This window comes from Bradysia coprophila, unplaced genomic scaffold (assembly GCF_014529535.1).
Source record: "Bradysia coprophila strain Holo2 unplaced genomic scaffold, BU_Bcop_v1 contig_324, whole genome shotgun sequence".
Lineage (NCBI taxonomy): Eukaryota > Metazoa > Arthropoda > Insecta > Diptera > Sciaridae > Bradysia > Bradysia coprophila.
This window is the reverse complement of record NW_023503584.1, coordinates 2,922,636-2,949,943: the sequence shown is the minus strand read 5'-3', so window position 1 is coordinate 2,949,943 and position 27,308 is coordinate 2,922,636. Positions and strand designations below refer to the sequence as shown.

Here is a 27,308-nt window from a genome sequence, read left to right as displayed (position 1 = left end):
TTTCAGTACAAAAAGAAATCTTTTTATTTTAGGTATGTAACGAACACACTGTGATTCACTGATTAGTCTTCTCGAAATATTTCTTCTTTTCGTTGGGATTCGGAACGATCTGCAAATTATTACAAAGAAAATCATTTTACATCCACACATCCAAGCCTATAATCTAGCAAACAAAAAACTAAATATTTACCGTTGCGCCACCTGGCTTCCAACCTGCCGGACATACTTCTCCATGTTGATCTGAAAATAATTTTGGGAATGGTGTACACTACCGGCTTCACTTCGGTACAAAACTATTTCGTTGTTACCAGTATATTGGAATGCTTGCACCAGTCTCAGTGTCTCATCGACGGATCGGCCAACCGGTAAATCGTTCATCGTGATTTGTCGCAAGATACCACGATGATCAATGATGAAAAGACCTCTAAAGAATTGGTTGTGAAACGACGATATCTAATTGCCGGGATAAAACACATGCAAACTTACCGGAGGGTGTGACCCAAATCCTCCAAATAAACGCCATAATCCTAAAGTGGATTTACAAATGAAACAATTTCGGGATAATGAACTCAGATTCTTTACCTTCGATATCCGATGGGACATGTCACTGAGCAGTGGTATTGCTACCTTACCTAGTCCTCCCTCTTTCCGTGGTGTATTTATCCATGCCAGATGCGTAAAATGGGAATCAATGCTGCAGGCGATTACTTCGGTGTTAATGTTCTTGAATTCCTCAATGCGGTCAGAAAAGGCAAGAATTTCGGTCGGACATACAAATGTGCTGTAAGACGCGAACAACAGAAGTTTATGTAACATTTCGTCACTGCAGTCTTATTGAAAACTTAAGGCCTCTACGAAATGATTGCTCTAAGGTCTCTAGAGACGGTAATTTCTGGTAAATGCACTTGGGTATACTCACAAATCCAGTGGATAGAAGAAGAAGACGACATATTTCCCGAGATAGTCCGATAATGAGATCTGAGTAAATTCGTTGTTGATAACTGCTGTACCTTCAAAGCTCGGTGCCGGTCTGGAAACTATAGGAATACTCCGTTAGAGCAAAAGGAAAAGAAAACTTTTTGAATTTACTTACTGACTGCCTTGGTGTACTGTAACTTATGATCTAATGTCGATGTTGTTTGCGGATAAACATGAGCATCTGGACCGAAAGAGTGGCAGGTTTCCTCTTCAAATTTAAATTTAGCTGTTGCAATGCTACAAAACAGCAACAGCGAACCGATCACTTGCACTGTTTTTGTCATTGTGTGCTGAAAAGTGTAGATTTTTCGATGAGACAACGATAGAAAATGATTTTCCGATTAGATTCGCATAGAAACTAGAATAACTTCTCCGGCAGAGAATAATAATTAATCAAAAAAAAGTGTTTTGCGAACTATTGGACCACGTATTGAAAAAAAAGCGAAGCCACGCATACACGTTTCTCTGCGGCAGAAATATGATAATTTTTACACAACTCTACAAAATCATCTATCACATTTATCATCTAACACACATCAACGATTCAAAATAAGTACAATATTGCTTATCAGGAACGTACTTGTTTTGACTACGTGCTTGTCTCAAATGAAGTTTTGCTTCACAAGAGATGCCGACAATTATTTTTGTTGACTGCGATATATCTCTCACCGTTCACAACACCTTACAACAACTTTGTTGACACACTACATCATAGTATGACATTTCACTGTTGTTGATGGACCTTTTCAACAGTTGGTAATGCAATACAGGGCTGCATTTGGAGTGAGTAAATATCATAAAGGGAAGGAGACGTATCCAGGGACAGACGTTTCCCTTATTTTTCAATTCGAACGATAAAATAAATTTGTTTTTAATAGCGGAGTTATATATAACAAATGAAGTAAAAGATTTAGCATCAAACCACAGCCATGCTTCTAGCATGAACATACAAAATATTCGGAGGCTGATGAAATCACAGTACGAAATGCGTTTCTGTTGTACAGATAGATCACTTGCTTTCGTTGTATGAGTTAAAACATACAATACAAACAATCCTTAGCGGTAGCTCGCATCACTAAAGTTCCCAAATTTGACGCTTGTCAATTCAGTGTTCATGCTAGTAGCAGTGCTGTGATCAAAACAACCACATATATTTTGAACACAAGAGGTATTTAGTCTGATCCACATGCTTGGTGTGAATTCCCAACGACACATATACATATAGTTTAGCAATCCCTTAGGATTGTGTCTAATGTTAATCATATCTCCGCCTAAAGTTAGAAGCAGATATTTGTACACAGAAATCGTTGTGAATGGGGTCGCGTCTCTCATGCCATTCTTCTGTGTACGGTTCTCGTTGAGGGGACACCAAGCCCAAAACCTGAACTACCAAGATTATAGAGTTTGGGTACGTTTGCTTAGGAATGTTACTTTTTTGTGCTGCCGTCGACTATGGCAGTTTTGCTTGAAGTGCGTTCGATGGGAAAATTACTGTTTCGCAAAACTATATTTAATCGTGAAATATGGTGATTAATCATGGTTAATCACTGATTAACCTGTGTATTCACATTAATCATGTTGCTGATTAAGTGATTAACCGTGTTAATTCCCTTGACTGTAAGTCAGGTTCTTATGCCGGAAAATACCCTAGAATGTTTGTATACCAAAGGTTGTATGAAATGTTATGAAAAACGGAATTGTTTGTCCCAATATTTTGCTTGTATACACGATAACTTGAGTAATTATCAACCAATTACCAATTTTATTTTTTTAATAGACGCAGAATTGAATTCCTGAGGTTAAGTTCGAAGATGGGATATGTGGGATTAAGGATCTGGAAGTTATTCCAGAAAAACAGTATTTTCCACTGTTGGAAAATTCAATCAATCGAAAAGTCAGCTATCACGGTGATAGTCAGCTATCACGGTGATAGTCAGCTATCACGGTGATAGTCAGCTATCACGGTGATAGTCAGCTATCACGGTGATAGTCAGCTATCACGGTGATAGGCAGCTATCACGGTGATAGGCAGCTATCACGGTGATAGGCAGCTATCACGGTGATAGGCAGCTATCACGGTGATAGGCAGCTATCACGGTGATAGGCAGCTATCACGGTGATAGGCAGCTATCACGGTGATAGGCAGCTATCACGGTGATAGGCAGCTATCACGGTGATAGGCAGCTATCACGGTGATAGGCAGCTATCACGGTGATAGGCAGCTATCACGGTGATAGGCAGCTATCACGGTGATAGGCAGCTATCACGGTGATAGGCAGCTATCACGGTGATAGGCAGCTATCACGGTGATAGGCAGCTATCACGGTGATAGGCAGCTATCACGGTGATAGGCAGCTATCACGGTGATAGGCAGCTATCACGGTGATAGGCAGCTATCACGGTGATAGGCAGCTATCACGGTGATAGGCAGCTATCACGGTGATAGGCAGCTATCACGGTGATAGGCAGCTATCACGGTGATAGGCAGCTATCACGGTGATAGGCAGCTATCACGGTGATAGGCAGCTATCACGGTGATAGGCAGCTATCACGGTGATAGGCAGCTATCACGGTGATAGGCAGCTATCACGGTGATAGGCAGCTATCACGGTGATAGGCAGCTATCACGGTGATAGGCAGCTATCACGGTGATAGGCAGCTATCACGGTGATAGCAGCTATCACGGTGATAGGCAGCTATCACGGTGATAGGCAGCTATCACGGTGATAGGCAGCTATCACGGTGATAGGCAGCTATCACGGTGATAGGCAGCTATCACGGTGATAGGCAGCTATCACGGTGATAGGCAGCTATCACGGTGATAGGCAGCTATCACGGTGATAGGCAGCTATCACGGTGATAGGCAGCTATCACGGTGATAGGCAGCTATCACGGTGATAGGCAGCTATCACGGTGATAGGCAGCTATCACGGTGATAGGCAGCTATCACGGTGATAGGCAGCTATCACGGTGATAGGCAGCTATCACGGTGATAGGCAGCTATCACGGTGATAGGCAGCTATCACGGTGATAGGCAGCTATCACGGTGATAGGCAGCTATCACGGTGATAGGCAGCTATCACGGTGATAGGCAGCTATCACGGTGATAGGCAGCTATCACGGTGATAGGCAGCTATCACGGTGATAGGCAGCTATCACGGTGATAGGCAGCTATCACGGTGATAGGCAGCTATCACGGTGATAGGCAGCTATCACGGTGATAGGCAGCTATCACGGTGATAGGCAGCTATCACGGTGATAGGCAGCTATCACGGTGAGGGTGGGAGGAGCTATCACGGTGATAGGCAGCTATCACGGTGATAGGCAGCTATCACGGTGATAGGCAGCTATCACGGTGATAGGCAGCTATCACGGGATGGATAGGGGCAGCTATCACGGTGATAGGCAGCTATCACGGTGATAGGCAGCTATCACGGTGATAGGCAGCTATCACGGTGATAGGAGCTACGGTGATAGGCAGCTATCACGGTGATAGGCAGCTATCACGGTGATAGGCAGCTATCACGGTGATAGGCAGCTATCACGGTGATAGGCAGCTATCACGGTGATAGGCAGCTATCACGGTGATAGGCAGCTATCACGGTGATAGTCAGCTATCACTCATGATAGTTTTCTACAACGGTGATAGTCAGCTATTACAGGCAAAATTAGCATATTTCACGCCATGACATAAAATATTTATAAAATTTTATGAAAAACCAATTTCTGAATCGTTATTCAAATGTATGGAATGACACTAAAAAAACAATCAAACAGAAAACTTTAAAACTCCCACGAAGTGTGCGGCCAGAGCGAAGCGAGGGCCGTAATTCGCACGAGTCGTGCTATTTTATTCATGTTTAAAGGTTTTGTGAACGTAGAAAGTACCGGGGGGTACATAAGTGTAAGGGAAGAACGACTGCTAGGAATTTCGCGCCGCGCCTTATATTTTGTATAAGGAAAATGTCACTTTGTGGGTTATTGTGAATGACACGGGCGAAATTCCTCAACACCGGAAGAACGTCTACCGTCCTATTTTATATTGTACCAAAGTGAAAGAGTCCTCTAATCGTTCCAAATTCGCATCTTTTACTTTTGTTTAACAATAAGACTAAAACTGAATAATAGACGACTTATACGAGTGGGAAGTTTGCGGGCAGAGCGGAGCGAGGGCCGTAATTCACACGAGTCTCTGTCTATTTATGTATTGTTGATTAAAAATCTGGCCGCAAATTTACAAGAAAATATAGAACAGAAAAAGTGATTTTCCAAAAAACTTGTACTCAAGCGAAGGTTTTATATCAGTTATTTGTGATGTTTCGGAAGATTAACAACGGAAAATAAAATGAAATTGATTAAAAATATATTGAAAAAATTGTCAGTCAAGGGACCTGACCCGCCCAAAAGGTGGGGCCTAGTTCTTAATGTGATTATGCATGAAAATTTGAAAATTCAAAGAAGGCGCCTGAAATTCAAAAATCCGTGAACGATGACATCTGTTGGCGATAAAAATTGCTTCACGAAAATATTGAACCCTTGACGTTTTGCCATTCATTTTGTATTGTGAAATTTATATTATGTCGACGACCTAATTCAGTGATAAATGGAATTTTTCAGACGATAAATTTAATTTCAATCTGCAGAAATTATCAATCTCGATACCATAAGATTGGTGTATTCTGTTATCATTAAATTAACGTTAACACAAACTGAAGGTAAAGTGGAAATTAGTGAAACAGCTGATGTGTGTCACCTTTTTTTCCTGTTCAAGTTTCTGTGAAAATTCTCGTTTCGTTTTTTTTATTATTTTTAATTGTGAAAATGTTGTGATCATATCAAAGCATAGTTGCACCTAAAAGTGACTTAACGAAATTTTTAATTTAATTCCATGAAACAGATCAGTGTGAAGACGAAAAAGAAAGCAAAGTTTTGACCGAAAAAAGACAAGAAAAATGGAAAATTTCCTTTGTGGTGGATATGTTTTCAATTCAAATTTCGATTCAGGAAATCTAGCGAAAGTGGAACTCGTCAATTTGTATGAAGGTAAATACCATTGCACATGATTTTATTTGATCAATAAAAACCAATCCAGATAAGTAGGGCAAACAAATTCGGTTCGTTTATTGTTTTGATTTTAATGTTTGATAACAACCACCGCCGTATGTGTATCTTTTTCGTACATAAATGTAAATATGCATCTTTTATGTCCTCGGAGTGCGATGACCTTTTCGATCGAAAAAACATTTTTTTTTGATGGGACGTCTATTATTAGATGGTTATTGAAACCACAACATAGTCAAGGATTTGATATGGGATTTTCGTAAAGGAAATTGTTGTTGACACTTTTTGCCATTGAACTTTCACACAACTTTTTCTAATTAGACAATCCAACTAGAAAATCTACTAGAGAAACAGGATTGTTGATATGTGTAAGCATAGTCATACGAAATAGTTATGTCTTTGTTTGGAGATTTTTATTTTGCCGAGAGGGAGGTTTGTAGCCCTAGCCGAAGGACAGTGATATAATCCCTCGTGGCAAAATAACAATCTCCAAACAATTACGTAAGGCATTTTACTTGCGAAACCCTGTTAAAATGAAAATTATCGCAGGTGTCAACTGTGTGCCCCTTACGAAAATTTCATTTCATTGCAAGTAAAATTATTAATGAAAAATATATTTGGGACAGGTGAAACGAATGGAATCAGTATCCAATTTGTTATGTCATAAATTTCTCTTATCGCTGGGTGTGACCCTGTAGCGCTCATCATTATTCACCAATTTTAGCTGGTCACTTCTTAAGTTTGCTCAATTGTTATGACAATTTTACTGCTGTTCTCTGAGTTACTACGGTAATTTGGTAGTTCTGTTGTTCTAAGTTATACTTGGTGCAGGTTCTACGCCTGAAAGTAACATCAAATCTACGCCATATTTTGCCCCATTAGGCTACGCAAGATTGATCGTTGCTTTTCGCTTTTGTTGGAATGTTGCGTTAAAACTCATAAGAGATCAGCCGATTCTGATTCTGTTCAGGTCAGTCTCGGATTCCTACGATTTTTTTTTACCTGACTTTTTACACAACTTTCCGGGCAGACCTGAGGCTTGATCTGGTTTAACCAGAATTACCTACTAAATTACTGGCAGGTTTTTAGCCCCGTACGAAGTACGAAGGGGCTTATAGGATTACGATGCCGTGTGTAATTGATGGAATTCGAAGCAGGCGGTAAGGGCAAGGTGTTTGCCTATGTTCATAGATAACGAATCCACAATAAAAATTTTGTCTGTCCGTCTGTCCGTCTGTCACGTCGATATCTTGAGTAAATCAAATCCGATTTCAAAATTTTTTTTTCCCTGAAAGATAGTCAAAATAGTGAGGCTAAGTTCGAAGATGGGAGATTTTGGGTCGAACCTTCCGGAGCTGGGGCCCAATAAGTGCCTAACTGTTTTTCGACGATATCTCCAGACATTAAAGCACTACACTTGTAAGTGATACGTCAAATGAAAGGTATTTACAATACCGATCGACAAAAAAAAAGTTTATGGAAATCGGATGACCGACTCGTGAGTTAGACCCCTTGGTGTGAACTAGGTACAGGGCGGCAAGCCGTTTTTGCTTGTAGGTTGGCCAAATTTGAACGTATTTAGATAGATTTTGCTTTATTAGATAGGTATTGACCGTACCAATCAGGGAAAAAATGAAATTCGATTCACCGGAGCGTGAGCTAGGTCTCTTGGAGTGAGCTTGTATGTGGCTACTCGGCCGTACAGTGAAGGTGGTGTTTTTTGTTAATATCTCGAGTAAACTTTGACCGAATTTCATGAATTTTTTTTTGTTTGAAAGGTACTAACGAATGTAAAGCAGCCGTACTACTTTCCACCTCCTAACAAAATGGCCGTCGGCCGCCATTTTGGATTTTTGTAAAATCAATATAAATCGGTGAAAATGATACTTACAAAGTCACTGATTAGTGATAAGTGAGTGGTTACGTGTGTGGGGTGTTTCAAGGATCCCAAATATGGATATCTATATATAAATATATATAGTATATTGAGCTATATAGATAGTTATTTTGAGCTATATACTAGCATATTTATCAGTAAATTGTTTATTTATAGGTAAATATAGGTTAAAATAGGACTGAGGAAATTTTAGGTCAATTTGAAATTTGTGTTACGTTTGAAAGGAACATCGTACGGGGCTTCGTAATTGCGCTATGCGCAATTTTTAAGACGTACACATTCCATAAGAATTTTACTTTACCGACGTTTACGGGCGCAGTAGACTTATGGTAAGAGTAGGGCGACGGACGAACTAGGGTCACGTGCGCAATAGATGTACGGGTTTGTACGGGGCTCAGTCGCAGCAAACGCTCTGACTGTTCTGACGGCTCGTTTGTAGATATGGTATATGCGATGCCTAGTCTTCTAGTTTCTGTTTTGCCTACCATCTACATTCTCACAAAGCTATTCATCGAAACGTTTCCAAATTTTCGTTCACAGACATTATCCCCACCGAAAACTTCACCTGCGCCGAAATTAATATCTGGACAAAGCCAGATTGTGCTGGCACAGAATATGAAAATCCCAATCGATCATGGTTCATGTTCAGCATTCATGGCGGCAAATCGTTTCAAGTGTGCAAACTGAACGTTGTCAATCTCAACAAACAGGCAAAATTGTTCGGCCAAGGAATGCATCCGGTCATGAAGATCGGAACCAACGGCAAATGGGAACGAATGAAAGATAATCCAACCTATGTGGTCGGTGCAATTTTAATGTTGAAAATGAAGGAACTCTGAGTTGAGATTAATTTCTATTGTTTCGCACAGAGTGACGAGGATAACTTCACGCTGTCGTTTTACCATAAGCCAATGGGTAATACGTCTGTGCCAATTTACTACGCGTTTACGTTTCCATTTACTTACACCGAATGCCAAAATCAATTGGATCATTTTCAATCGATGTACGGCAAAACTGACAAAGAAATCGATTCGTTGTTGGATCGGCTTTTCGAAGCCGAAAACAAGAAAGATGAGCCAACCACTACGAGTCAAATCGTACAAGAAATGGATAATTTGATACAGTCGCTGCATCCGGACCGAATGGACGAATCGAATCAAAAAGAGAACAAATTGGCCAAAATGGCACCGGCGGAAATTTACAATCAAATCTATTTCCATCGTGAATTGCTGATCAGGTCCGTGGAAGGACGAAATGTCGATCTGGTTACGATCACATCATTTCATGGAATACAATCAAAGACAGAGGATCGACTGAGCAATTTATTTCCCGATTTGAATACGCGACGTAGCCACATTTTCAAAGACAAAAAAGTGAGACATCGTCATCGCCAGCACTGAACTAACACGAATTCACCCAAAATTTACTTTCAGATCATATTCATATCGTCACGCGTTCATCCTGGGGAAACGCCATCCAGTTTCGTTTTGAATGGATTTTTGAAATTGATTCTGGATAGACGGAGTGTGGTCGCTGCAACATTGAGGTATGTTCTCGTACAATTGTAGCACCAGAAGTGGTCACCACCGCTATAAAATCAACTCCGAATTTTCCTTCCACAGAAAGTTGTACGTGTTCAAGATTGTCCCGTTTCTCAATCCGGATGGAGTTCACAACGGCTGCTATCGTTCGGATACGTTCGGTCAAAATTTGAACAGGGTTTACCTGTTACCAAAACTTGAAACACAGCCGTCAATATTTGCCGTACGGAAGTTGATTAGGTAATTTCACTGTCAAGCTCGTTTTATGAACTGTTCAACACTTTATTGGATGTGATGCTATGCATAGCCCGCCCGTATAATTTCGTCCGATCCTCAATTGAGGAATTGTTCAATGCCGTCGAAAGTGGAATCCCATTCTCACTCAAACATTTCTGTGCCTCTGCAGGTACTACCACTTCGATAAGGACCTTCACGACGATCAAGAGAACGAGCCGACGGTCCACACTTCCGATTCATCGTCCGACGAAAACGTACCGATAAACAATCTGAGACAACAGTCGCAGTCAACGGAAGAATCACCGTGCTGCAGTACCGATTCGTCGCGGAGTCAATCGCGAGAACTGGATCTGTTCGATGCGAAGCCGTTAATTGAATTACCAAAGTGTGATAGGGATGATGCAAAAGTCAAACCACCGATGCAAGAGCGAAAAGTTGGAAAAGTGTTCCTGGACGAATTGATAACGGAAATTAAGCCGATCATCATCACCAATCCATCTGTGTTCAAAAAGCCGTTCAAGTTGAAAAAGCGCACCGAATCGCTGAAAGCTGATCCGGTGCCAGGTGATCAATCGGCTGTTAAAAGCTCCGCATTGAAACAGTCGGTCAACAAGAATGTGACGATACGGAACGTGCGTTCGCCGCGTTTGCTGTGTGCACCGTTTCAAATGGCCAAAAAGAAACCGATGCTGGAGGAGAAGAATTTAGATTTTAGCGCTGAGTTTACCCAGAAACTGGGCGAAAAATCAATGACTGAGAAAAGCAACATGTTTCTGTACATCGACTTGCATGGACATGCATCCAAGAAGGGCATTTTTATGTACGGAAATCATCTGACCAGCGCCGCCGAAGCAGTTGAATGTATGCTACTACCAAGACTGATGAGTATGAATTGCAGTCATTTTCATTTTGATGCCTGCGTCTTCTCCGAACGGAATATGTATCTCAAGTAAGGCGCTCGATATTTCGACCGCTCAGACCGCATTAAATTTATGTTTTATTGATTCATCGTTTAGGGGGAAACGGGATGGACTGTCGAAGGAAGGATCTGGCCGTGTGGCGGTATTCAAAACAATCGGTCTGATAAAGAGCTATACTCTGGAGAGTAACTACAATACTGGTCGGTATGTGAACGTTTTGCCGCCCATAGGAAAAAATTCTTCGGCTCGCAATAAGAGTTTGATCGTGCCAAAGTACACGCCAGCGATTTTCGAAGACGTGAGTAAATGGAAAGTGAATCAATCCGTCAGTGCATTCATTTTTGTTCCATTCTATTGCAGGTCGGAAGAGCACTCGGTCCATCGATCTTGGATTTAACAAATTCCAATCCGTTGTCACGACTGCCAAATTCAGAATTCAAGAATCTTCAAGGTCTCCGTAATTCGTTGCGGGGCGATATTGACAAGTCGATGACACGGGCCTGTCTTACTACCAGTAAAGTAAGTTGTGTCACAGTACAGAATGAACGTTTCGATATGAAATTTCAAGGAAATAAAATTTCACGCATTTATTGTTGATCATTTTTGGAGGGGGAGTTCCGTTTTTCGTTCGCCAAACAAACATCAATCATCCGGCTGCCTGGGCTCAAATGTATTTTCCGTAGAGCTTCCATGAGTACTTTTCGGGTAACAGATTCGCGGGAGTTGATGTGTGAACAATATGAAGTTTCAGCTCGTCGAGCTGGGGCGACAGATAATACATCGCGAGGTCCATGGAGATCGCGAGGTCCACGGAGATCGCGAGGTCCACGGAGATCGCGAGGTCCACGGAGATCGCGAGGTCCACGGAGATCGCGAGGTCCACGGAGATCGCGAGGTCCTCGGAAATCGCGAGGTCCACTGAGTTCCAAGTCATCATTTTACACCACATTCATGAAATTTCATAAGAAATGATTTGTGTCGTAGTACTTTTGTAATGGAAAATGTTCTAATTACCGGCATTTTTCAGCTAAAAATTGGTAAACGTCGGTACCTAATCACGCGAATAGTAAAGCGAAAGAAAGTTTCATTGTAAATTCAATGCACGAAATTGTTGTCCTCCTGTTCCACGTTTTTCGTTATAAATTTTTCGTTTTAACACAAATTAATTGCCTTCCCCCTGGTGAAATTCCAATCTCTATGTCCGTCCCAGCATTTTTAGCATTAGTTGTGTCATCTGTTGTTATTTTCTCAACCATTTATCATCACTTAACAGGCTTTAACGACAAAAACAAAACGCATGAAAAATCCCTCTATGTGCTCGTCAATGCCATTGGAAATCTCCAAAGAGAACAAAGTCAAAGTCTCTGTGAACAAGCAGCAAGTGACCACAACGTACGGCAAAAAGGAAGGCACCAATCGCAAAAAGGGTAAAGTACTTTGCGATGTATTAACATCAGCATCGGTGCCAACAAAGCGACCGAAAGTCTTATCATCAGTTGCACCCATTGAATCGTCATCATCCACCATCGACGTACCGAAAAAGTGTAAGGAAATTGACGAGAGTATCGAATCCGCTATTGATGCCGTTGATTTGCCACTGTTTTATGCTGTCGAGTCATCGATGCTGGGCGATATCACGAAGCAAACGACCAAAGATCTCGATCCAGATCTGAACAGTCCGTGTTGCTCGTCGCACATACTGACATCGCGTATTCCTACGACTAGCGCTAGTGCTATATTGGTGCCGGTTGGCATCCAGAAACCGAAGAAAACTGGCAATTTTGCTGGCATGTCATCTACGTCGTCGAGCAGTTCGTTGAATGTCAAGAAAACGTCGTCGGGTGTTGTAAGACGATCGAAATTTTCCAACGACAATCTGCTCAAATCGTTGAGACGCGGAAAGAAAACTCTGAGCAAAGACAATTTGCGGCTGAAGAAGAAGAAAATGCTCAAATCCGACACCAATTTGAAGCGGAAGAAATCGAGAGTATTTTAAAATCGGGGAAATTGCAACCGAATTGAACGGAACACGAGAAATAAATGTGATTTAAAAGAGAAAATTCTTATCAAAGATGGATTTATAAATTAGAAAATTAATTTTTTTGTTCGCTTTTGTGTTATTTTGAAATTTTTAGTTTATCTTCTGTTGATTCTCAAATAAAAATTGTTGTGATTGAAATTATAAATTTCTTTTCAATGGACACAATTTGGTGGACTGGTACTCCCAATCACGACGCAGCTCAATAGACTCTCTCACTATATCTGACCAGACTTAATGTACTCTTCGCATAGTTGAATTTACAGAAGAGTATGCAGACAGTCAAAATAATGGTAAGATGCCTCCTGTTTTAAGAATTTTATTTCACGGATAAGAAGTGTGTATGAGTTGATCTTTGCCATTACAGATGAGCCTGTTTAAGATTTTCCGATAACCCAATAACTGATGAAACCGAAACTCGACTAGAATTTTATCAAACTACTGCGTACTTCATTACAACGGAAACAATACTCGCAAACTCACTCATGTGTTTTTGAGCAACTTTCCTTTGGCTCGGATATAACACTTGTCGAAAAGACAGTTACCGGTTGTTGCTCAAAAACAAACTTGTGAGTTAGCTTTTATCACAAAATTGATACCTCATGTAATGAATTACTTTCGCAGCATCCAACTATTAATAGTCGACAATGGTCGTCGGTGATGACACAGACTTGGTAAATATGCGACGCTGGGAATTGTGAAAACACTACCCGAACCAAACCCGAATTAAATGTTAAACATTTTGGGTTATCTGGTTTTAAAATTTAGATCCGATCCATCTCTATTTATCATACAATCGCTAAACCGAACTGGTGTGCATACGTTATTTTGCACCAGCTGGTCACATACAATTCCAAATGGGACCCACATTATCACCCACAAACAAATCTTTCCTTTAAAATTAACACATTTTTGCGTGTTTTAATAGTTTTACTTTTTCAGATAAAGATTTATTTGCGTTAATTGAAAGACTTTCGAAGTATACATATATTGGTAGCAATAACTTCATTTTTCCATGTCGATTTTCGAATAAATTAAATTTGTGCTTCTGGAGCGTGGTATTTTAGGCTTCTGGAGCAGGGGATGCTGAGTCTGGAGCAGGGGATGCTGAGTCTGGAGCAGGGGATGCTGAGTCTGTAGCTGGCGATGCTGAGTCTGGAGCTGGCGATGCTGAGTCTGGAGCTGGCGATGCTGAGTCTGGAGCTGGCGATGCTGAGTCTGGAGCTGGCGATGCTGAGTCTGGAGCTGGTGATGCTGAGTCTGGAGCTGAAGATGCTGTGTCTGGAGCTGGCGATGCTGAGTCTGGAGCTGGCGATGCTGAGTCTGGAGCTGGAGATGCTGTGTCTGGAGTAGCTGATGAATCTTCATCATTGCCTAACAGTGGACTCAAAAGCTCCAAGAGTTTTTTCCACAACACTTTACAGCCATTATGTCCTTTGCCTTCATCCTCCGAAGAGTTCGGAGCAGTTTCCGAATCGGCTGTTTCAGATGCTGGAGCTGGTGAGCTTGGAATTTTGTGAGCACTCGCGCCTATCACTTGGTTTAAAGCACAAATGCACAAAATTAAAGCAACGAAACTTTTCATTTTAGTTGAATGTTTTTGAAATGTGTTTTCGATTGTAAATCACAAAGTGGATTATGATCAATTCGAAAATCTTCGTCGCTTTTATAGCGGAACAGCCAGACACGAAAAGCAGACAGATCAATGAAAATTAGCAATTGAAATATTTTCGACCTTGCTTGGTTTTCTAAATAAATATTTTCGTACTTTGAGGAGATGGAAATTTTCAAATTTTAAAAGATCTAACAACAAAGTACTTCCACTATGTCTGGCATTTCGACTATGTATCTATAATTGCTGGATAACAAAAAAAAATCAAAAACAATTTACAGTTAAACTGATGTTAAGCTATGACAAATATCTGCCTTTGTAAAATCAACTCATGTCAAATCCGCTGTGATTATATTTTCCATCTTTAAGGGCAAAAAGCTTATTTTGTCAACCCTTTTTGTGGTATATCGTGTGTGTATGAGTCCACTGGTGGATCCTTCTTTTCATGATGGAATTCATTGTTTTAGCATTACCGCAGTCGTTTATGTGCATCAAGAAGATTGGTACTTTGTTTAGCTAGTGGAAGAAATAATTCTCTAGCCAATTCTTTACATGCAAAGTTACTTTCAATCAATGAAAAATGCATTTTGTGCAAACTGCTCATACAGAAAAGTGACTTCTCTACTTATTAATGCATTAGTGCATACAGAAGATATGCAGATATAATTGAACTGTTTGTAAAGATCGTAAATTATTTTCTAGCTGAAAAACATCATTAACGTATTTTACTGTTAACTGGAGTTCAATAGTAATAATAATAATAATCGACATTTATTTAGCAAAAGCTATTAAAAATCACAATTTTTACATAAATACACTAACATTGAGACATTACATCAATAATCAAAAATTGTCTTTCACAAATTGTCTCAACTTATCCTTAAACGTCCGTTCACACTTTGTGTTTTTTACATCACCCGGTAACGCATTGTATTGTATCAATCCCCTATTGAATACTGAATTCCAACGTTTTACACTCCTCTTGCATTCCACCCTGAAGTCGTTCCTTGACCTTGTAGGATAATTGTGAATATCGCGGTTGTACGTCACCATTTCGCTGAGATATCGCGGTAGCTGACCATTTTTAAGTTTGCGTATGAATTTCATCGTTGTTTCGTGAACCCTTTGCCTGACGCTTAACAAGTCCAGTGCCTCCAATATACTCGCAATCGGTGTTAGTTTCTTGCAGCGGAGTATCGCCCGCATTGCTCTGTTCTGTAGTTTCTGCATACGATCGAATGATGACTCGTTGCTCAGATAAAGAATCGATGCACAATAGTCGAAGTGAGGTGCAATTACAGATTTGTAAATGCATATTCTTGCACCTATGGTCAAATTCCTAGCCAATCTTGCCATCACTCCAACTTTCTTTGCCACTTTCTTATTTACATAACAAGGGATAAAAAGTATAAAAGTCGAGTCGAGTAAAACTCGGCTTTGCCTCGGATCAACAAACTTCACATGAAAACGTGACTTTTAGGATCAGAATCACCAACTGGTCAAAATAGACAGTCGAATACATGCTGACCATGGTTGTGGTCTAAATTTAAACTTAATAGGAGAGGTGACAGCCATTGAAGCTGGCACTATTAAATTTTTTAAAAGGTAGAGGTTTAACAGTTTAAAGGTGAAATTAGATTCCAAGAAGAGGTTACCGTCGTAGTTTTTTTTAAGCTTCTTGAATTTTCTTTTTTCATTGTCTAAGAGTTTAGTCATTTTACAGACCAACCACAAACAATTGCTGTTACAAGTATTTGATTCCGGATTAATTTGAATGACTAATATGTCTAATGAAGCAGCAACTGAATCAATATTTTGAAATCTAACTCGAGAAATAAGATTCGATCAAATATTTTGAATCCATCTTTTTCGGCAGCCGTCTGTTTTACATTTTTTTAGAAACTAAATTGAGGAAACAGAAATAATATGTTTGGCTAGAAATAGCGATTACGTCATAGTTTTGAGAAGTTATGAAGTCAACACAGACTTTTCATGTGCGTAGTGAATTTTTACGAATTCATGCATTATTATACTATTACGAAAGCAGAAAATGAATGGAACATTTTAGTCATTTATTCTACGAAATCTGGGGTAGCGCAAATACACTTAAATTCTTTTTTTATTTGACCGAGTAAATCATGGGGCTTAATGGATTGAACTCCAGTTAATGACGTTTTTGAACTCTTTAATATTTTACAATTTAATTACATGAATATCAAAACGAATTCTTTTGCATGCAGCAACGCAGTATTAAGTAGAGAAGTCACTTTTTTGTTATATTATAAAGCAGTTTGCACAAAATGCATTTGTCATTGATTGAAAGCACTTTTGTCTGTAAAGAGTTGGCTAAAGAATTATTTCCTCGACAAAGTACCAATCTTCTTGATGCACATACAAGACTGCGGTAATCCTACGACAATTAACTCCACCATGAAAAGAAGGATCCACCAGTGGACTCATACACACACCTGGTATACCACAAAAAGGGTTGACGAAATAAGCTTGTTGCCCTTAAAGATGGAAAATACAATCACAGCGGATTTGATATGAGTTTATTTTACAAAGGTAGATAAATGTCACAGCTTAACATCAGGACTGTGAATTGTTTTTTGAAAATTTTTGTTATCCAGCAACTATAGGTATATGTTCGATATGCCAGACATAGTGGAAGTACGTTGTTATTAGATTTTTTAAATTTGAAAATTTCCATCTCCTCAAAGTACGAAAATATTTATTTAGAAAACCAAACAAGGTCGAAAATATTTCAATTGCTAATTTTCATTGATCTGTCTGCTTTTCGTGTCTGGCTGTTCCGCTATAAAAGCGACGAAGATTTTCGAATTGATCATAATCCACTTTGTGATTTACAATCGAAAACACATTTCAAAAACATTCAACTAAAATGAAAAGTTTCGTTGCTTTAATTTTGTGCATTTGTGCTTTAAACCAAGTGATAGGCGCGAGTGCTCACAAAATTCCAAGCTCACCAGCTCCAGCATCTGAAACAACCGATTCGGAAACTGCTCCGAACTCTTCGGAGGATGAAAGCAAGGGACATAATGAGTGCAAAGGCTTGTGGAAAAAACTCTTGAAGCTTTTGAGTCCATTGTTAGAGAAGGATGAAGATTCATCAGCTGCTTCAGACTCATCCTCACCTGCTCCAGACTCATCCTCACCTGCTCCAGACTCATCCTCACCTGCTCCAGACTCAGCATCACCTGCTCCAGACTCAGCATCACCTGCTCCAGACTCAGCATCACCTGCTCCAGACTCAGCATCGCCTGCTCCAGACTCAGCATCTCCTGCTTCAGACTCAGCATCTCCTGCTCCAGACTCAGCATCTCCTGCTCCAGACTCAGCATCTCCTGCTCCAGACTCAGCATCACCAGCTCCAGACTCAGCATCGCCAGCTCCAGAAGCATAAATGTAATCTTTTCGAAAAATAAAGTCATTGCGACCAATATACTTCGACAATCTTTTGTAAATGTAAGCGCATGTCACCCAAGGACTTTTTCTTAAGCGGACCATTAATTCATCATAAAACAAAATCAAACTTAAAACATTTAATCACTGCATTTATTTCGAAACAAATTATCTCAAATCACTTCTTCGAAGCATTTTTCAGATTCCTTCTGAACTGACCTGATCATGATGGCATCCAATACTATTTTTATTGATGTATTAAAATCACTGCCTCCCAACAACTTGATATATCCAACCTACAAATATATAGAGGAAAATTTAACGAAAATGAAGTACTAGACCCTTGAACGCTTTCTCGTACCCAATGAGAGCTCCTTATCAATATGTACGCAAGCAACCAATCCAATTCCACCAACGACTAGCACGGTAAAGTTTTCATTAATAGATGCAATGACCGTTTAACGCCACCACTGTCTTTCGATGTAATTTCTTCGACTCCTTGAGCAAAATATTTTTTTGTCGCCTCATTTTCCGCTTTCAACTTTTCGACGCATAGTTGTAAATCGTTCCTAGCCTCTGATTCTACATCCCATTTGGAATTGTATGGTGCAAAATAACGTATGCACACCAGTTCGGTTTAGCGAAGAGAACCGAAAGTAAACATGATCCAGGAATTCATTTCAGAGTTGGAGCGTACAGAATGTTCTGTGACCTTTAGAATATGCCGCTATTTTCTAAGCCCATGCATGCATAGCTCTTCATGCAATTGGCGACAAAATCTTTTCAAGTAGACACAGCATTTTCTGACTTTTTAATTTGAAAACGCGCAACTGTTACAGTGATATCATAAGTCGTTTTCATTCGTACCTATAATTTCCTATATATTTCCTTACCAATTTATTTATATGATATTAAAGTCGTTACATCCACACTATTCAACAATGTCGAAACCAAAGTCGAGACACATCGATTGCAAAATGCCGACGAGCTACATACCAAGACGGTTAACTCCAGCTCCTGCACCAAAGAAAGTCATGTTTTCAGCAGATGGAATCATTCACCAAGTACAGAAAGTGTCGGCCGACGTTTCCGAATTGCAAAGGAATATGGCTGTAGAATCAGAGGCTAGGAACGATTTACAACTATGCGTCGAAAAGTTGAAAGCGGAAAATGAGGCGACAAAAAAATATTTTGCTCAAGGAGTCGCAGATGTTACATCGAAAGACAGTGGTGGCGTTAAACGGTCATTGCATCTATTAATGAAAACTTTACCGTGCAAGTCGTTGGTGGAATTGGATTGGTTGCTTGCGTACATATTGATAAGGAGCTCTCATTGGGTACGATAGAGCGTTCAAGGGTCTAGTACTTCATTTTTGTTAAATTTTCCTCTATATATTTGTAGGTTGAATATATCAAGTTGTTGGGAGGCAGTGATTTTAATTCATCAATAAAAATAGTATTGGATGCCATCATGATCAGGTCAGTTCAGAAGGAATTGTCATGGACTGGTAAACAAAGTAAAAAGCCGAGTCTAAAGTTTAAATACAAAGAAATTGTAGACGGTGTTCACATGGCTATGAACGAAATGTTCACTGATTATACGATCGCTAAAGGAGAAGCTAAGATTTACAGCCTTCTGAAAAATGCTTCGAAGAAGTGATTTGAGATAATTTGTTTCGAAATAAATGCAGTGATTAAATGTTTTAAGTTTGATTTTGTTTTATGATGAATTAATGGTCCGCTTAAGAAAAAGTCCTTGGGTGACATGCGCTTACATTTACCAATCACTCAAAGCTAATCTCTAGGGGAAGTTAATTTGCGTTTATTAAAAGATTGTCGAAATATATTGGTCGCAATGACTTTATTTTTCGAAAAGATTACGTTTATGCTTCTGGAGCTGGCGATGCTGAGTCTGGAGCGGGTGATGATGAGTCTGGAGCGGGTGATGATGAGTCTGGAGCGGGTGATGATGAGTCTGGAGCTGGCGATGCTGAGTCTGGAGCAGGAGAGGCTGAGTCTGAAGCAGGAGATGCTGAGTCTGGAGCTGGTGATGCTGAGTCTGGAGCTGGTGATGCTGAGTCTGGAGCAGGCGATGCTGAGTCTGGAGCTGGTGATGCTGAGTCTGGAGCTGGTGATGCTGAGTCTGGAGCAGGCGATGCTGAGTCTGGAGCAGGGGATGCTGAGTCTGGAGCAGGTGATGCTGAGTCTGGAGAAGGCGATGCTGAGTCTGGAGCAGGTGAGGATGAGTCTGAAGCAGCTGATGAATCTTCATCCTTCTCTAACAATGGACTCAAAAGCTTCAAGAGTTTTTTCCACAAGCCTTTGCACTCATTATGTCCCTTGCTTTCATCCTCCGAAGAGTTCGGAGCAGTTTCCGAATCGGTTGTTTCAGATGCTGGAGCTGGTGAGCTTGGAATTTTGTGAGCACTCGCGCCTATCACTTGGTTTAAAGCACAAATGCACAAAATTAAAGCAACGAAACTTTTCATTTTAGTTGAATGTTTTTGAAATGTGTTTTCGATTGTAAATCACAAAGTGGATTATGATCAATTCGAAAATCTTCGTCGCTTTTATAGCGGAACAGCCAGACACGAAAAGCAGACAGATCAATGAAAATTAGCAATTGAAATATTTTCGACCTTGCTTGGTTTTCTAAATAAATATTTTCGTACTTTGATGGAAATTTTCAAATTTTAAAAGATCTAATAACAACGTACTTCCACTATGTCTGGCATATCGAACAGGTACCTATAATTGCTGGATAATAAAAAAAAATCAAAAACAATTTACAGTTAAACTGATGTTAAGCTGTGACAATTATATACCTTTGTAAAATCAACTCATATCAAATCCGCTGTGATTGTATTTTCCATCTTTAAGGGCAAAAAGCTTATTTCGTCAACCCTTTTTGTGTATGAGTCCACTGGTGGATCCTTCTTTTCATGATGGAATTAATTGTCTTAGAAAAAAAGTGACTTGTCTACTTAATACTGCGTTGCTGCATGCAAAAGATATCCGTTTTGATATTTATGTAATTAAATTGTAAAATATGAAAGAGTTCAAAACGCTTCCCCAGAGTTCGTAGAATAAATGACTGAAATGTTCCATTCATTTTCTGCTTTCGTAATAGTATAATAATGCATGAATTCGTAAAAATTCACTACGCACATGAAAATTCTTGTTAAGACGTCTGTGTTGACTTCATAACTTCTCAAAATTATGACGCAATCGCTATTTCTAACCAAACATATTTCTGTTTCCTCAATTTAGTTTCTAAAAAAATGTAAAACAGACGGCTGCCGAAAAAATTGGATTCAAAATATTTGCTCGAATCTTATTTCTCGAGTTAGATTTCAAAATATTGATTCAGTTGCTGCTTCATTAGACATATTAGTCATTCAAATTAATCCGGAATCAAATACTTGTAACAGCAATTGTTTGTCGTTGGTCTGTAAAATGACTGAACTCTTAGACAATGAAAAAAGAAAATTCAAGAAGCTTAAAAAAAACTACGACGGTAACCTCTTCCTGGATTCTAATTTCACCTGTAAACTGTTAAACCCTCTACCTTTTAAAAAATTAAATAGCGCCAGCTTCAATGGCTGTCACCTCTCCTATTAATTTTAAATTTAGTTCATAGAGAAAGAAAACACACTTCGCTATAATGATATTCTTCTTTCACAAGGAGTGTGAATTTCCATCTGACTCCGGTGTACGTACCTTATGTTGAAATCTACTACTGCGAGTAGTGCCTAATACGTGAGCCTTTTATTGATCGTATGGTTTTAGTTGACATTTCAGATAATTACATAAAAACCTTTAAATGCTTGGGATACGTAGCCACAACCATGGTCAGCATGTTTTCGACTGTCTATTTTGACAAGTTAGTGATTCTGATCCTAAAAGTCACGTTTTCGTGTGAAGTTTGTTGATCCGAGGCAAAGCCGAGTTTTACTCGACTAGACTTTTATACTTTTTATCCCTTGTTATGTAAATAACTATTGAACTCCAGTTAACAGTAAAATACGTTGATGATGTTTTTCAGCTGGAAAATAATTTACGATCTTTAAAAACAGTTCAATTTTATCTGCATATCTTCTGTATGCAGTAATGCATTAATAAGTAGAGAAGTCACTTTTCTGTATGAGCAGTTTGCACAAAATGCATTTTTCATTGATTGAAAGTAACTTTGCATCTAAATAGTTGGCTAGAGAATTATTTCTTCCACTAGCTAAACAAAGTACCAATCTTCTTGATGCACATAAACGACTGCGGTAATGCTAAAACAATGAATTCCATCATGAAAAAAGGATCCACCAGTGGACTCATACACACACGATATACCACAAAAAGGGTTGACAAAATAAGCTTTTTGCCCTTAAAGATGGAAAATACAATCACAGCGGATTTGATATGAGTTGATTTTACAAAGGCAGATAGTTGTCATAGCTTAACATCAGTTTAACTGTAAATTGTTTTTGATTTTTTTTTTATTATCCAGCAATTATAGGTACATAGTCGAAATGCCAGACACAGTGGAAGTACTTTGTTGTTAGATCTTTTAAAATTTTAAAATTTCCATCACCTCAAAGTACGAAAATATTTATTTAGAAAACCAAGCAAGGTCGAAAATATTTCAATTGCTAATTTTCATTGATCTGTCTGCTTTTCGTGTCTGGCTGTTCCGCTATAAAAGCGACGAAGATTTTCGAATTGATCATAATCCACTTTGTGATTTACAATCGAAAACACATTTCAAAAACATTCAACTAAAATGAAAAGTTTCGTTGCTTTAATTTTGTGCATTTGCGCTTTAAACCAAGTGATAAGTGCGAGTGCTCACAAAATTCCAAGCTCACCAGCTCCAGCATCTGAAACAGCCGATTCGGAAACTGCTCCGAACTCTTCGGAGGATGAAGGCAAAGGACATAATGGCTGTAAAGTGTTGTGGAAAAAACTCTTGGAGCTTTTGAGTCCACTGTTAGGCAATGATGAAGATTCATCAGCTGCTCCAGACACAGCATCGCCAGCTCCAGACTCAGCATCGCCTGCTCCAGACTCAGCATCGCCTGCTCCAGACTCAGCATCGCCTGCTTCAGACTCAGCATCGCCTGCTTCAGACTCAGCATCGCCTGCTCCAGACTCAGCATCGCCTGCTCCAGACTCAGCATCGCCTGCTCCAGACTCAGCATCGCCTGCTCCAGACTCAGCATCCCCTGCTCCAGACTCAGCATCCCCTGCTCCAGACTCAGCATCCCCTGCTCCAGACTCAGCATCGCCTGCCCCAGAAGCCTAAAATACCACGCTCCAGATGCACAAATTTAATTTATTCGAAAATCGACATGGAAAAATAAAGTTATTGCTACCAATATATGTATACTTCGAAAGTCTTTCAATAAACGCGAATAAACCGCACTCTAGAGTAAGAAAGTTGCTATGAGTGATTAGAGAATGTAAGCGGATGTCAACAAACAAATAATTTCGTAGACCGTCCATAAATTCATCATAAAACTAGGTAACCAGAAAGCAACACTTAAGAGCAACGGACCCTTGGCATATTTGTAGCCAGTATTTGGGCGGAAAAATATTCATTTTTTGAACCAAAATCTTTATTTGAAAAAGTAAAACTATTAAAACACGCAAAACTGTGTTAATTTTTAAGGAAAGATTGGTTTGTGGGTGATAACGTGTCCCACTTGGAGAAACCTTTTGCAGATTGTGGAAATTTATGTAATGTGTACAGGTTCCTCCAAGTGGGTTAAGTTATGACTCACTAACCAATTTTTCCTTTAAAATTAACAAATTTTTACGTGCTTTATTGGTTTTACTTTTTCAAATAAAAATGTTGGTTCAGAGAAATATTTTTTCGCCTAAATGTAGGCTACGCTAAGGATTTATTGCTCTTAAGAAATTAAAACCGTTTTTGTGCTTAGTTTGGAGTGGGGTCGACCATTCTAAGAAATCACAGGGGATTGAATTCAAATTTCCCAGCAAAACAAAATCAAAGCCCTGGCATACCGGTTTTAGAAGTCGTTTACCCCGTTTAACCCTCGACCACGGCAGACAGAGTAAAGGAAAGAGTTTATTTACTATTCCGTGCCTCGGTGGTTGATACGTAACATACTTGTCGTTTTTAAGCTGGACTGTATTACTTACTTGAAACTTGAACATCTCTAAACGTTGGCGCCAAAGATTTTAATAATAACTGAAATTAAGGTGTAAGATGGTGTGGGTGTAGAACAGCCCTACACGTTAGCGCCAAAAGCTTCAATAGATGCGCTGTCATAAAAGTCAACTGGAATTCTGTTTCAAAAATTTCGTTTTCATTTGGCCTCATCTGCAACAGAACTTTTGATACATTTACGGAGATGTTCAAGGAAATTCTAATCGTCAACAAATTTCTGTGCTTTAGCCTTGAAACAGGAGGTTTGTCATAACTGCTGTTTGCGATACTTTCAATCAAAAATTGTGTCTACTGTTAAAGTTTTGGCCATAAGTTGGTTCCTATTGTGTGTATTCATCATCGTTGAGCTTATTATCAACTATAGTCTGGTACAAACACTAATCAGGTGTGAGAATTGGAAGAACACCGCTACGCACAATGACACGGACCTCATCAAAGACCTAACTGATACGTCTGATACGAATTGTTTTGAGACCAGTTCGAGTAAGTTGCAACTGGTTACTAGTTAATTGAATGTTAACTGAATCACCGTTCTTCTACAGCTGTCCTTGTTGCTCTATTAGCACTACTTCTATTAGCTTTGGTAGTTTTCTGCTTGCTTTGCATCAAGGGAACAAAAGAGGTAAGAACGATTCGCAGCTATGGATGACGTTAATAACTTCTCGGATCAAATTTTCAGCGAAATCATCGACTCATCAAACCATTAATGATCTGGGAAGGAATCCTAACTGTAACTTCGGTCATTTCGATTGTGAGCAATCCCCTGAATGGAATTGTTATGTCTATACTGAACGCCTACATGTTCGTTACACTCTATTCGCTCTATTTAAAATTAAAGGCTGAGCATGAAGGTGATGGTGAAGTGGTTGAAATGCCGGAGTTAGATTTAAAGGAAAAAGTTTAGTGAACCGAGTTTACAATGAAATGGAATTGTTTTTACGCTTTTATCGAATAAAAAATGTGTACAAATCAGGACCTATTTTTGGAAAATTTTTCCAAAATTTCCAAAAAAAATTGCCAAAAATTTCCAAAAACTGCAAATGTCCAAAAACCGAATTTTTCCATCATTTCGAACGGTTTTGGCGACTCCGGAGCTCAGCCTTGTGTTTTAGCCGGCTCTCAATTTTGTTTGATTATTGACGCTCTCATCTTTCAAATTAATCATGCTCGACTTTGACAGCTGATAGAGTGTCAAGAAATAATCGAGAGTCAGCTAAAACGCAAGGCTGAGTTCAGGAGTTGCCAAAACCGTTCGAAATGGTGGAAAAATTCGGTTTTTGGGCGTTAGCAGCTTTTGGAAATTTTTGTCAATTTTTTGAAAATTTCCAAAAAAATTTCCAAAAATAGGCCCTGGTACAAATTGTGAACAAATGTACTACGGTCCAAAATTAAAGCCAACTTTGAAGGTCACGAACACGAAAATATTTCGAAACCCCTAGAATAGACTCGGAACAGGTCAGGTATGCCTAGTACTGATTCTGAAATTAAGGTCGACCTGCAAATATCGAGTCTGAACCAACTGACCTGAATCATCTGAAATCTGAAAATCAATCAAAGTTCAGGTAAATCAGGTCAGTTTTCCATTAAATTTGAAAATATGCCAGATATACCTGAAACCTGACCTTACTTACCTGGTAAAAATTATCATTTCAACCTCACTTCCAATCAGATTCATAAGGTGTCAGATCAACAAAACAAGTTACCGCATATTGAAGTTGAAGGAGCCATCTTCCTAGGAAGTTAAAGACAATTTGGTCATTTCAATCATGTATTGATATAAACAAAAACGTGTCGCACACACGTTTCGTCGGTTGAGCCTATTTTGTACACCAAGAATTCGTTCGCAACGATTAACCGAGCTTATTGCTGTTCGATTTCAGCCCTTGATGCCAATGTAGCCAGCCACATCGCTCGTCTCATTTTTATAATTACATCTGCCGGCGTGTACATTATCCTAAGTTTGAGATCATCCCTCAGCCGAACCGCCGCCGTCAATTGCTCGTATGTGTCTTTTCTTTCGAGAATCCTACCGGCTGACATTCGGTAACCATTTTCACTGTATTCCGGCAGCCGACGCATCATTCCTATCGTACGCGTACAATCGGTGCAGATGCACAACTGTTTGGCCTCAATTTTGGGAAAATTTCGAATCGCATTCAATATGGCAGTGTCTTTGCCATGCAACAGTGTTTGTATGCCCTTCACCGGTCCTTGCAAGTTTCTGTGGATGAGAAAAATTGTTGGATTGATGTGGCAATGTTCAGTAAATAAAATTGTGATCCGTACGGAGGTTAGGTCATTGGTATGCGTACCATACCTTAGACCTTTTGCTTTGTTCAATAGGGGGCCATTCATAAATTGTGGCAGCCGTTTTCGATGGATCGTCGACTGCTTTTCCATCATATTTTCACCGGTCGGGCTGGTGGAATTTATGTATAGATGTCCTCTACCGAAGACAAAGTTATCTTAGGGTCGAATCGATTCTTCCCTATAAACTAAACGTTTCGTACGGATCGAACATTCAACGAGATAGAGACACTATACTTACAACGGATGGTCTTCTCCATAAAACACTCCGTAAAAAACGTTTTGTGGCTCTTTCTTTCGTTGTAACGTATTAATGTAGCACAGTATGTAGCCCTCATTGCACTCCGAGAAGTCGTAATCACCATGCTTCACCTTCCGACTAGTCAGATGTGTTTGAACCAAGGTCTCTAAGTCACGGTCTCTCGAGGTAATTGTTTCCATAGCGGTTAGAGGAGGAAGCTGTTATTGGATAAATCAGACATTGAACACGAAAATACTGTTCCCCATTCACGCTCTCACCTTTTCTTTGGCGAACGGATTCTTTTTGTTTTTCATACCGGTCATGCTTCGCTGTGACATGAGTTGCAAGGGTTCCAGGCTAAATCAATACAATAAACAAAATGAAGTAACTCTCGTCTGTATAATAGTCTGACCGATTATTTACCTTCTCAAAATCGAGATTGTTGATCGAAACATTTTTGCTTAAGTAATTAGAAACTCGAATCAATTTCAAAACACTGATGATGCAATTCTGTCAAGCTTCAGAGAAGCATGTGTCTGATGTGTCTACAGCTGATATGTATTTTTTAAAGTAGAGCCATCTACACGTTCAGATCATTTTCATAGAACCAAAAAATATTTGAATTTGTTGTCACATTAAAAACTAGGTCTCGCCTGTTGGGTGGGTCAGATCCCTTGACTGTTTGTCTGAGTATTTTTATTGGCTTTGATTTATTGTGTGTTAAGGAATCTCGCGCCGCGTCATTCACAATAATTCACAAAGTGACAGATGTCCTTATACAAAAACAAAATGTGTCAAAATGTTAATCATTGTGAATGACTCGGCGCGAGATTCCTAGCAACCAAAGGTCTAATATATCTCTCTTTGAT

At 39.5% G+C, this 27,308-nt stretch overlaps 8 protein-coding genes and 1 long non-coding RNA gene across 11 annotated transcripts; 6 read left to right on the top strand and 3 right to left on the bottom strand.

Moving 5' to 3' along the window:
- LOC119079530 (peroxiredoxin-2-like) lies at positions 1-1,721 on the bottom strand. 3 transcript variants are annotated; one of them, XM_037187515.1, is made up of 8 exons: positions 1,559-1,721; positions 1,094-1,268; positions 920-1,037; positions 583-781; positions 487-527; positions 309-424; positions 191-240; positions 1-109 (listed from the first exon to the last, which is right to left on the bottom strand). In XM_037187515.1, exons 2-8 carry the CDS (start codon positions 1,260-1,262, stop codon positions 56-58), a joined length of 747 nt encoding a protein of 248 aa, XP_037043410.1. In that variant the 5' UTR covers positions 1,263-1,268; positions 1,559-1,721; the 3' UTR covers positions 1-55. The 3 variants fall into 3 exon arrangements, with proteins under 3 accessions (XP_037043410.1, XP_037043409.1, XP_037043411.1); XM_037187514.1 differs by having other exon boundaries at positions 1,436-1,683; XM_037187516.1 differs by lacking the exon at positions 1,559-1,721 and adding an exon at positions 1,352-1,372.
- A 3,800-nt stretch (positions 1,722-5,521) lies between these two features.
- LOC119079466 (cytosolic carboxypeptidase-like protein 5) lies at positions 5,522-12,820 on the top strand. Its single transcript, XM_037187396.1, has 10 exons — positions 5,522-5,693; positions 5,876-6,021; positions 8,477-8,736; positions 8,806-9,309; positions 9,370-9,482; positions 9,559-9,717; positions 9,884-10,663; positions 10,731-10,932; positions 10,995-11,153; positions 11,908-12,820. The coding sequence occupies exons 2-10, from the start codon at positions 5,931-5,933 to the stop codon at positions 12,628-12,630; spliced, it is 2,991 nt and encodes a 996-aa protein (XP_037043291.1). The 5' UTR covers positions 5,522-5,693; positions 5,876-5,930; the 3' UTR covers positions 12,631-12,820.
- LOC119079558 lies at positions 11,160-11,660 on the top strand. The gene is made up of 2 exons (XR_005088184.1): positions 11,160-11,421; positions 11,548-11,660. It is a non-coding gene; the product is annotated as an uncharacterized LOC119079558 (long non-coding RNA).
- Positions 12,821-16,584: 3,764 nt separating the features above from the next.
- On the top strand, positions 16,585-17,708 carry LOC119079695 (putative protein TPRXL). Its single transcript, XM_037187753.1, has 2 exons — positions 16,585-16,688; positions 17,267-17,708. Exons 1-2 carry the CDS (start codon positions 16,585-16,587, stop codon positions 17,706-17,708), a joined length of 546 nt encoding a protein of 181 aa, XP_037043648.1.
- Positions 17,709-18,430: 722 nt separating this feature from the next.
- Positions 18,431-19,403, top strand: LOC119079536. The gene is made up of 2 exons (XM_037187523.1): positions 18,431-19,044; positions 19,110-19,403. Exons 1-2 carry the CDS (start codon positions 18,613-18,615, stop codon positions 19,365-19,367), a joined length of 690 nt encoding a protein of 229 aa, XP_037043418.1. The 5' UTR covers positions 18,431-18,612; the 3' UTR covers positions 19,368-19,403.
- Positions 19,404-19,590: 187 nt separating this feature from the next.
- LOC119079694 (classical arabinogalactan protein 9-like) lies at positions 19,591-20,338 on the bottom strand. Its single transcript, XM_037187751.1, has one exon. The coding sequence runs from the start codon at positions 20,194-20,196 to the stop codon at positions 19,591-19,593; it is 606 nt and encodes a 201-aa protein (XP_037043646.1). The 5' UTR covers positions 20,197-20,338.
- Positions 20,339-20,431: 93 nt separating this feature from the next.
- On the top strand, positions 20,432-23,003 carry LOC119079693 (vegetative cell wall protein gp1-like). Its single transcript, XM_037187750.1, has 2 exons — positions 20,432-20,451; positions 22,490-23,003. The coding sequence occupies exons 1-2, from the start codon at positions 20,432-20,434 to the stop codon at positions 23,001-23,003; spliced, it is 534 nt and encodes a 177-aa protein (XP_037043645.1).
- A 900-nt stretch (positions 23,004-23,903) lies between these two features.
- On the top strand, positions 23,904-24,861 carry LOC119079541. Its single transcript, XM_037187528.1, has 4 exons — positions 23,904-24,133; positions 24,192-24,374; positions 24,434-24,513; positions 24,571-24,861. Exons 1-4 carry the CDS (start codon positions 24,076-24,078, stop codon positions 24,793-24,795), a joined length of 546 nt encoding a protein of 181 aa, XP_037043423.1. The 5' UTR covers positions 23,904-24,075; the 3' UTR covers positions 24,796-24,861.
- A 785-nt stretch (positions 24,862-25,646) lies between these two features.
- LOC119079535 lies at positions 25,647-26,968 on the bottom strand. The gene is made up of 4 exons (XM_037187522.1): positions 26,863-26,968; positions 26,718-26,796; positions 26,440-26,657; positions 25,647-26,112 (listed from the first exon to the last, which is right to left on the bottom strand). Exons 1-4 carry the CDS (start codon positions 26,892-26,894, stop codon positions 25,752-25,754), a joined length of 690 nt encoding a protein of 229 aa, XP_037043417.1. The 5' UTR covers positions 26,895-26,968; the 3' UTR covers positions 25,647-25,751.
- Between the last annotated feature and the right edge of the window lie 340 nt (positions 26,969-27,308).